Genomic DNA, 11,025 nt, shown 5'->3' with positions numbered 1-11,025 from the left:
CCACCTCCCCCAGCCCTGACCCTCGCTCCCTCCGCAGCAGCCACCCTGCCTCTCTTCCTCCCTTTGCAGGTGGCTGGGGCATGGGGGCCTTTGCACTTGCCTTTTTTGCCTGGAATCCTTTGGGTTTGCTCAGGTGTCACTATAACAGGGAAGCCCTTTTTATTTATTTTATTTTTTATTAATATTTTGGGAGAGAGAGAGAGAGAGAGGCTTTCTCTGTGTGTCTCCCACTGGGGGTCCAGCCTGCAGCTGAGCCTGTGCCCTGACCAGAGCCGACCCAGCAGCCTTTCGGTGCTTGGATGACACCCAGCAACCGAGCCGCACACCAGGGCAGGGGAGCTTTCCCGACCAGCGTATGAGACCACCATCTGTAGTGATTCTCCACGCCAGGCAGTGTCCTCGGCTCTTAGAAGCCCGTCTCCCTTCCTGGATCGTAAGCTCTATGGCAGCATCGCCTTTGTTCCGTTCACTGTGATATTAAACTAGAGGCCCGGTGCACGACATTCGTGCTCGGGTAGGGTCCCTAGGCCTGGCCGGTGATCAGGGCGATCGGGGCCTTCTGGCTGCCGGCTGCCGGCTGGGGCCTTCCTTCCTTCGTTCTGAGCCACCCCCTGGTGGTCAGCGCACGTCATAGCGAGCAATCGAAGTCCCGGTCTCCCCGTCAAACTCCAGAGGGGACACTGCATCGTAGCCTTTTATATATATAGGTTGTTCTGCATGTCTCTAATACCTAAAAGAGCACCTGGTGTGCCTAGGCCAGCATGGGTTTGTTGAATGAATGGATGGATGAGTGGACGAACAAAAATGCTGGCATCAGGCCCAACCAGCGTGGCTCAGTGGTTGAGCTTCGACCTATGAACCAGGAGGTCACGGTTCAATCCCCGGTCAGGGCACATGCCCAATTTGCAGGCTTGATTGCCAGTGTGGGGCGTGCAGGAGGAAGCCAATCAATGATTCTCTCTCATCACTGATGTTTCTCTCTCTCTTCCTCTCCCTTCCTCTTTGAAATCAATAAAAATATATTTTAAAAAATGCTGGCATGAGGATCCCTTTCGCTGATGTAACATCTTGTGAAATTCTTCTTGGAATTCAGCAGGCGATATATGCAAGGTAAAGAAACGTTAGGTAGAAGTATTTGTGGTAGAGGTTATAAATATATATATAAATTTTGGATTTTTAATATTAGCTGATTTCAGTGTTTGTCTTATGCTGACCGTAGCCGACTGATGGATGCCAACACCAGAGTCCAGTTACTGGGTTCTGTCCAGGAAATTCTGTCGCCGTGTGCACCGACAATCCTCTTACGGCCTCGCAGGCATTAGCGTGTCTTTAAATAGCTGTGGCTGAGCAGCGGTTCTTCTTTGCCTCTGTATGGTGTTCTCATTCTCAGGACGTGGTATGTGGAAAAGGAAAGGACTTTTCTCAGGAAAAATCGAGAAAATGATGAAGACACATCCAGTGAGTGGTGTGTGCTGAGCAGATAGCAGAGAAACTAGCCATGGGCCTCGGTTCGTGCTCTCTGGGTTTTATGATTCAGAGACTGTACGTCTCTCTGTTTGCGAGAAAGAAGAATGTGGGTTAAAAAGGGGTGAGTGTGTCCCGGCCAGTGCGGCCCCTCGTTTGGCATCGACCTGTGCGCCCAAAGGTCGCTGGTTCGGTTCCCAGTTGGGGCGCGTATGGGAGGCAGTGACTGGACGTTTCTCTCTCACATCGATGTTTCTCCTTCCCTCCCTCCCACTCCCTTCCTCTCTCTCTGAAATCAATGCAATTGTTCAGGATTAAAATAAAATAAAAAAGTACAAAGTAAAAGTTGAATATGAGGTTTAGAAAAATCAGGATTTAAAAACAGTAAATTTACATGGTCTCATCTATACTAATAAAAGGGTAATATGCTAATTAGACCAGACGTCTTCCCGATGACCTTCTGGACGTCCTTCCTGACAAAGCCAGGCCCGAGATAAGCCTCCTGCCCCGCAGTCCCGGGTGCCAGTGGCTGCGGCTTGGGAAAGGGACAAGCCACCCGCCCACGGTCCCCTGTGGCTGCAGCCAGCCCGGGCGAAGCCGGCCCAGGTCCTGGGTGCCTGCAGCTGGCCAGAGAGAAGGAAGCCCGGGTCCTGGGTGCCTGTGGCCGGCCAGAGGAGGGAATCCTGGGTCCTGGGTGCAGGGCCAAGGTAGGGGCAGTTAGGGGCGATCAGGCTGACAGGGGAGCAAGTTAGGGGCGATCAGGCCAGCAGGGGAGCAGTTAAGGGCGATCAGGCTGACAGGGGAACAGTTAGGGGCGATCAGGCTGACAGGGGAGCAGTTAGGGGCGATCAGGCAGGCAGGCAGGTGAGCGGTTAGGAGCCAGCGGTCCCAGATTGCGAGAGGCATGTCCGACTGCCGATTGTGGGGTCAGGCCTAAACCAGCAGTCAGACACTCCTGAGGGGCCCTGGATTGGAGAAGGTGCAGGCCGGGCTGAGGGACCCCCACCCCCGTACACAGATTTCGTGCACCGGGCCTCTAGTTAACTTATCAAGTGCCCTCCTTAGAGAGCAGTGAGAGGAAAGGCGGAGGCTGAGACCTGTCAGTCAGTAGTTTTCTCCAGAGGATGCAGCCGCTCCGGGTTCTCCAGATGAACCAGGATCAGTTATTCATACATATTTGAGGGCCCAGGAGCTGGTGGTGGCTGAGACAAGCGCATCATATTCACTCTGACGGACCGGTAGATAGATGGGGGTGGGGGAGTGGAGGAAATGATGAGCTCCATCTCAGATCCCCCCAGTGAGCAGGGGGCGCAGGGGTCTCCTGGTGGTAATGAATGCCCTCACATACGGGAAAGCGTATTTTTATGGTATAGACGTGTTTTGATTGTACATTTCACCGATACATATTTTTAAACTTTTTATGTTGGAAAATGTAAAAAACACAGGAAGCAAAAAAAATAGTATCTAAAAGGAGATTAACCAGAGAACTTGCATGCATAGATGCATAACCATGGACACAGCCAATAGTGTGGTGGAGGCCTGGGGAGGGGACGGGAGCGGGTGGAGAGGGCAATGGGGGGGTAAAGGGGACATCGTTCAACAATGAAGATAAATACATAAAAAACCCATACGCATCACAGCCTGGACGAAGGTCACCTTCAGCTGTGAATTCTGTGCCCACACCTTCCCCCATTCCCCCATCGCGGGTTCTTCCTTCCCTTTGAGGTAAAATACACGGACATGCGCACCCCTCAGTGTGCCGTCTGACCCATGGGTGTCCACCCGTGGCCACCCCCGATGGAGACACGGAGCCTGCACATCCCCTCGCTGTCCCCGCGGGGCCCCTTCCCAGGCAGGGCCTCCTCGTTCCCAGGGCCCACCCCTCCGACGGTTTTCCCAATAGGTGAGCGTTGAATTTCCGCTCCTCCCGTGGAGTCACGGAGCACGGACTCTCTGTGTGTGCAGCTTCTTCCGCTCAGTCCGCTTTCCGTGGGTTCCCCCTGCTGTGGCTTGTTCAGTAGTTTTTCTTTTTCCTGCTGAATCGTATTTCATTATAGGAATGACCACGCTTGGTTGGTCACTGCTTCTGGGGATGGATATGTGGGTTGCTTCCTGTTTTAGGTAATGTACCTGGAGCTGCTGCATTCTTGTACAGATCTTTGTGCTGACATATCTTCTTTAAAATATATATATATATTTTATTGATTTCAGAGAGGAAGAGAGAGGGAGAGAGAGAAACATCAATGATGAGAGAGAATCATTGATGGGCTGCCTCCTGCACGCCCCACACTGGGGATCGAGTCTGCAACCCGGGCATATGGCCTCACTAGACTCGAACCCTGACCTCCTGGTTCATGGGTGGATGCTCAACCATTGAGCCACACAGGCCGGGCTGCACACATGTTCTCGAGTGCAATTGGAGGCGATTTTGGAGGAGCGGAATTGTTGGGCCAAGTGGTACACCTTTGAAGTTAAAAATTTTTTTTTCATATTCTAAATACCTGAAACCGACCTCACCAAATTTAGTTTCAAATAATGATATTTGATATATATTATTACTGCCTACTTTTTATGGAATTCAAATAATTTGATTTACACAAACCTGATTGAAATCTCCCATCCATGAAAGCGTTTATTTGCTTTCTTGCTGTTGTTGTTGAAGGAATTTGAGAATCAATAGGAGAAGTGGGGTTAGAGATCGATTGTCCTATCTGATGTGGTCGTGTTGTAAAGGCCCTCTTCCCAGACGGGGTGGTTATGATTTCTTTCCGGGTTTTCATAACCAGAGGAACCTGTTTCTTGGTGTTGCTCACAGGGACACACACACACACACACACACACACACACACACACACCACCGTGTGGACTTCCGGTCCCGCGTGTTGGAGTGGCGGGTTCTCCGTGTGCTCAGTGTGACTGAACAGAAACTAACAGATACTTTCCTGACACAGAGCTCTTCCCCCACAGCAGGCAGACGTGGAACTGGATGCTCACTCGCCGCTGTCTGACTGGGTTCGCTGCAGGATTGTCGTCGTCCATCCTCTTGGCTGAGTGTAACGTGTCTTAACATTTCCTTTGTCCACATCGTCTGAGGGGGGAGATGGATATCAGCTTTTCCGTCTGCTGTTGGTAAAAAGTGTGCTTTGGCCCGGCCGGCGGGCTCAGGGGTTGAGATTTGAACTACGAACCAGGAGGTCAGGGTTCGATTCCCGGTCAGGGCACAGGCCCGGGTTGCAGGCTCCATCCCCAGAGTGGGGCGTGCGGGAGGCAGCCGGAGCTCCATCCCCAGTGTGGGGCGTGCAGGAGGCAGCCGGACCGTGATTCTCTCTCTTCATTGATGTTTCTCTCTCCCTCTCCCTCTCCCTTCCTCTCTGACATCAATACAAATGTGTGTGTGTGTGTGTGTGTGTGTATATGTTTAAAGTGGGCTTTGCCGTATTCACCTGGGAAATGGTGACTGGAAGGGCCGGGATGAGGTGCACCGTCAGCGTCAGGAAGGAGCTCCTGGCTGCTTGGGAGAGTCTGTTTGGAGGCGTCTAACGGGCCTTTAGTGGAAGCTGACAGCGGGAAGCTGGGAGAGACGTCCGGCCTCCACCCTGGGCTCCCGCTCGGAGCGCTGGCTTATCTCTGGGGTGAGTGCCCCAGAGATGTCTTATTGTATTTATTTATTTAAAAATAGGTATTTTTATTGATTTCAGAGAAAAAGGGAGAGGGAGAGAGAAACATCAATGATGAGAGAGAATCATGGATCGGCTGCCTCCTGCACGCCCCACAGTGGGGATCGAGCCTGCAACCCTGGCCTGTGCCCTTGACCGGAATCGAACCTGGGACCCTTCAGTCTGCAGGCCGCCGCTCTATCCACTGAGCCACACCAGCCAGGGCTGTTTTTGTGTTTTCTTCGAGTGTGAGGTGTTCCTGCTACTGTGCACGTGTGATGTGAAATTGGCAAGCGTGGCGTGAGCATGACCTCTCCTGCCAGGACGGTTCCTGAACGGACTGGTGGCCTGGCGGGCGCCTGGGTTAGTCCCTCCAGCCTTCTGCTCTGTCACGGCGTCTGCAGAATGGCCGTCGAGGCACAGCCAGTGTCTGTTGATGCACCGGGGCCTTTGCCTGGGGTCATGTTCAGGTTTCCTGACGTCTGACCTGGGGGTACCTGACACCTGAAGGACCCTCTGTTCAGAGCTGTTGGCGGCCGAGCTGGGAACTCTGCACCTGGCTCGCTGGTCCCTGAGGACGGGGCTGCGACGGAGATGAAGCCAATAACTGTCATGAGCGCTCGTGACTGTGAGGCACCCGGACCGCAGGCCTGAGGACAAACCGCAGGCACCTCAGCAGGTGAGGCCTCCCTGGCGGTTCCTAACTTCCAAGGAGGCGGCCCCCCCCCCCCCCCCCCCCCCCACCTGCTGAAGCCAGGCTGCACCTTGGGTCCCTAAACGGTTTTGGGGTCAAAAGAGAACTTTCAGAGGACAGCAGCTGAAATCTGCCTTTTAACCCCTACAGTGCCAGGGAGCGCGATCGCGCTCCTCCTGTCTTTCGCCAAAAGTGCCGGGAGCGCTATCAAAGCTTCGAAATGGCGTCCGATTCTAAGTCTGCTTTTATTAGTGATGACGATATTGCTAAATATGTCAATGTAGTAAAGGTTTCCTTAAGTTTTTGAATATGTAACTTCATTTACTTGCGATTCATAATTTTTTTCCTAAACCGCTGAAAAATCAGCAAAAATGCCTTGGCGATTTTAGCAGAGTTCCTAGGATATTGGTTGGCACTCAGAGGGTTAATTGTTACTTTCATCACCAGGACTGCGCCAGGCTTTCGGGATTAATGGTATCATCTCTCCACTCGGTGAAACCATATTTCCCGGCCCTTTTTAAAAAATGTATTTTTATTGATTTCAGAGAGGAAGGGAGGGAGAGAGAGAGAAACATCAGTGATGAGAGAGAATCATGGATCGGCTGCCTCCTGCACGCCCCACACTGGGGTTCGAGCCCCCAACCTGGGCCTGTGCCCTGACCAGGAACCGAACCGGGACCTCCTGGTTCATAGGTTGATGCTCAACCACTGAGCCACACCGGCCGGGCCATTTATTTTTTTTAAAACAAAACTCCATCACCGATGGCAGAGACCATCCCGAGTGGACAAGGCAAGGAGACCACAGGTGGTAACGGTGTGTGTTCGAGGGGCGTGCGGGGTGCTGTGCGAACACGGCTGTGGAAGGAGCCATGATGTGAATATGCCCACGTGCAGTTCTCACCCCTGGAGCCCCAGTTAGCCTCGTTTTCTCTCCCTTTTCTGCTTTTTTGCTTCTTTCCCTGCCTGCCTCTATTTTTGTCTCCCATTAGCACTTGACGCTCTCACTTCCTGGGCCGGGACATGATCTCCTGCCCCCCCCCCCCCCCCCCCACCTCCTTTCCTGCCACTTCACAGTGAATTTAGAGTCCTTACCCAAACAGGACCCTTTTTCTCCTCAAAGCACTGCCCCAGGGCCTCTGACTTTTAAAAACAAGTTTTAAATCTACATGGTAAGCAAGGGCATTTAATTAACCATCCTCAGTAATTACCAAGGAGCAGTTCTCTTTGCCCTAAAAAAGGGGGGCAGTCAGACTCTTTTCTAGGCGCTTTGAAAGCTGGGTGACTCCTGGTGAGGCTGGAGAGGGAAGGCCTTGGGGATGAGGGGCCTTGGGATGCGGAGGGAGGCGGGGCCCACTGTTGGGTGTTTCCTTCCATGTCCCGAGTGGAGTAGGGTTCGGTACCTGAAAGAGGAGCCGCGCAACAAATGAGAGAAAAAGACACGAGATAATTTTGCAATATTGGAGGACCAGGCGGGCCAAGTCCCGAAGGACTTCCACCCATGCTCAGGCTGCTCCAATCTTTTATTGATCTGGAGTAGCCCTTAGGGTAAGGAAGTTTCAATGACACACAGATCAGCAGACAATTTCCAGGAGTAGACAAAAAGTATCTGATTAACTCATCAATAGATTTCCGGGAGTATCTGATTAACAATAATCAACAAGGATCTACATAAGTATCTAAGGAATTAAGGGAACTAAGGTGGGGATGCTTCAACTATTATTACCTAAATTAACTGAGTGGTTCCTAGATTAACTGGGTGGTGCACAGCCCTGACCTTTGCTAGGACTTTCAATGGCTACTAGCTTTTGGGGGGTCTCTGTCTAAACTCAGCTAGTGAAGACAATGAATGGACTCCAGCAGCCCACGTGTGGTCGTCAGGCGGAGCCCTGGTCTCTGTTTGTTACTCACGTGCTGTTCTGTGGCTGACGTCTTACCAGGGAGGGCCCTAGGCTGTGTGGTTTGGTGACTAGAGCATGGGCTTGGGGTTCGGGCAACAGGTCCAAATCTGCCCAGTCTCTTCTTTATTTTAAAGAAAATATATATTTTTATTGATCTCAGGGAGGGAGAGAGAGCAACATCCATGATGAGAGAGAATCATGGATCAGCTGCCTCCTGCACAGCCCCTACTGGGGACCGAGCTGCAACGGGGCCTGTGCTCTGACCGGGAATTGAACTGTGACCTCCTGGTTCAGAGACCAACACTCAGTCACTGAGCCAGGCGGCCGGGCCCCCGTCTCTTCCTAGGTGAGCTGTGGGCGTGCCCATGAGACTTGCTCTGAGAGAGAGGAGACTCCGGCAAGTAATGGGGGTGATGTTTGTGTAACGTCTAGAGCTCACCAGGTCCATCGCTGTTACCGTCAGAGACCACATGTAGGAAATAAATATTTCAGAAGCTCAGCATTCTGTCTGGACGTATCGTCCGTAGCAGGTTAGTCAGGGTCGAGTGTAGACAGAGGAGGTGACACCCAGTGTTACAACTTTCTGGTCAAGGAGGCGGGGCTTGTTTTCACTGTTCCATTGTGTTCCCTGTCGTTGACTGTAAAAGTACATAGAAACCTCTAGTAAGACATGTGAAGGCATCTTCTGGAGTAAAATTAGTTTTTCTTTTAAAACAACCTAGAGTCTGCTCTAACCGGTCTGGTTCAGTGGGTAGAGCGTTGGCCTGCGGACTGAAGGGTCCCAGGTTTGATTCTGGTCAAGGGCATGTACCTTGGTTGCGGGCACATCCCCAGTAGGAGATGTGCAGGAGGCAGCTGATCGGTGTTTCTCTCTCATCGATGTTTCTAACTTTCTATCCCTCTCTCTTCCTCTCTGTAGAAAATCAATAAAATAAAAAATTCTCTCTTAAAAAACAAATAAACAAAACAACCTAGAGTCAGCGTTGTCCGTGGAACGTTATCTAAGCAAGGGGCAGGCCCCGTGGCCGGGGCTGCAGGTCTCTCATCGCATCAGCCCTTTTGTTTTGCTGAGAAGACAGACGGGCTCTTACAAGAGACGGAGTTGAAACAGTTTTCCTTCTTGTTTTGTGTCCAGGAAACCTGAACACGGACCAGAACATTCTCAGCACATGAATAAGCCGGCGAAGGCTGGCGGGCCCCTGGGGAGCTGTATCGGAAGGATAGGGTTTCTTCTCTCTGGAAAGGACAGGCTGCTGGCAGCTCTCCCCTCTGCTGGCCGTGCATCCTGCTGATGTGTATTTGTCTGTTCAAATGGCGAGTCTTCAACACTCTTCTTAGGAATGAATTCTGCTGCAAAGCTGGTGAAATCTGTTTATTTTTATGTCCGAGAGGAGCGAATGGTTTCTCTCTAGTGCTGCGGTCACTCCACCCCTAATGGAGGCCAATGATTGATTAGCGTATCGATCAGGTCTAGGGAATTGTGTTCTGTGGAAATCCAGGCCTTTGGATTTTCCAGTTGGTCTGGCCTGTTGCCTCCAACCAGCTTAAGATTTTCTAATTTGACGGCATTTACAACTAAAGTAACAGGTGACGGAGTTTTGGTGGGAAGATGGGGTGAAAGAACGGAATGGAATAGAGGGAAGATTTCCACTTTGATCTCTCTCAGGAGGAGGCAGGAGAGAGTCGGGAATTATGGGGCCACACGGACCCATCAGGAGCTGACGGAAAGTTTCTCATGATGTAGTTTCCGTCCAAATTAAAGTTAAAGGACAGACAGACAGGAGGGTGTGGAGATGGGCGGAAACACGTCGCATCACGTGGTGGGAATGATCTCCGGGCCTGGGACTGACCGTGACCGGGAGCGAAGGGCTCAGCCTGCTTCCCGGCCTTTTCTGAGTTGTGCTGCGGGTGGGGTTGGGGGTGGGGGTAGCCTGGCCTGGACTTGTGCCGGGGCCACTGACAGCTCCTGAGTGGGGTCTGGGGGCGGGTGTTGGCCTCTGGATCGGTCAGTGGCACTGATGGGCACGGGTGGCCAAGGCGAAGAAGGCAGCTGTGTCCATGTGGGTGGCCGGGTGACTATGACCTCTGACCTCTGTCATGAGCCGGTGCCTTCGGGCTCCGCAGCAGAGGAGGAGTCGGGGCCTGCGCTTGGGCGGAGGCGGCTTAGTCTGTGCGGCCACTAAGTGCCCCGCAGCGTCCTGAGGGCGAGGCTGGGAGATGCTCACTCATCAGCGAGGGGCACCCCCTTCTCAGCTCTGGGGCGCCCGGGGGAGGTGGTGAGCTGGTAAACAGTGATGAAACCAGACCCCGAGGCTTCTCCCGGAGGGATGTGTGGTGGGACGCGTGGGACTGGGAGTCGGAGGATCCGCCTGCTCATCAGCGGATCTTCCTTCTCCTCTGGGCGGTTCAGCTGCGGGGCCTGCGGAGAGCAGCCGGGGAGGTGCCTGCGGGTGTGTGTCAGGGTGAAGCCGGGCAGTTTCACTGTTGAATTGTCGTCTGAAGTTTCTAGCTCTGGACCTGGTGTGTGTGTGTGTGTGTGTGTGTGTGTGTGTGTGTGTCTGCGCACACACGTGTGTATCACACAAACATCAACATCAATCGTTTTTCCAGTTTGAGCTCCTGTGCAGGCCTGCGTGTGCCCTGGGGAAGGCCTGGAGGGGAAGGCCTGGGGGTGGACTAGAAGGGGTCAATGGGGGGAAAGAGTTTGCAGCGTTCATGCAGGGACGTGGGGTCGCTGAGTTCCACGTGGCGTCTACATTTTCAGTGTTCCCAGGCCTGTACAAACCTCCATCACAAGTGGTTGCACCATTTGCACTTTCCTGGTTGTAGATAAGTGCAGAGGGGGAGCCGAGTGTGCCCCCCAAAGCCTGCCGTTTGGGGTGTGATTATGTTAAGGTGGTCACTCTGAGAAATGGGAGCTCAGGAGCAACCTTTGACCTTCCCCGAGGGGCGTAAAAGAAGTTGGTTAGAGGCCCTGCTACAGGAAGGGCTATCCTTAGAGACAACTGTGGTTTCATGGAGCTGGTGTGAGGGGGGGTGGGGGGGGAGCAGCAGGGCCATGTGGTCCACGTCCTCCGTGTGCGCCCCCCACCCCCCGGGTCAGGGTGGCCCAGCAAACAGCCATTCACTCACCAGGGACGCTTCCTCTGCTTGTCCATTGCTTGCTTCTCATCAGAACGCATACCCCTCGGCATGGCCTTTTGAATTAATACTGACATCGCTTATATCTGAAACGTTTGATGTTATTGTGCATCAAGCTTTATTTATTTGTTTGTTTATTTGAGAAACAAGAATCTGCCTTTGTGTTTCTTTG

The 11,025-nt window shown here is 52.7% G+C and overlaps 1 protein-coding gene across 1 annotated transcript in view; it reads left to right on the top strand.

Moving 5' to 3' along the window:
- The first annotated feature begins 4,435 nt into the window (after positions 1-4,435).
- The window catches only part of FAM171B (family with sequence similarity 171, member B), a 25,466-nt gene continuing 18,876 nt past the window's right edge, over positions 4,436-11,025 (top strand). The window contains exon 1 of the mRNA XM_014539618.1: positions 4,436-4,517. Within this exon, the coding sequence (XP_014395104.1) occupies positions 4,451-4,517 (67 nt within the window). The 5' untranslated portion in view covers positions 4,436-4,450. The remainder of the gene's footprint in view (positions 4,518-11,025) is intronic.

The sequence above is a fragment of the Myotis brandtii genome, unplaced genomic scaffold (genome assembly GCF_000412655.1).
Source record: "Myotis brandtii unplaced genomic scaffold, ASM41265v1 scaffold221, whole genome shotgun sequence".
NCBI classification, from domain to species: Eukaryota; Metazoa; Chordata; class Mammalia; order Chiroptera; family Vespertilionidae; genus Myotis; species Myotis brandtii.
The sequence above is the reverse complement of the archived record's forward strand: the minus strand, read 5'-3'. Positions and strand labels throughout refer to the sequence as shown.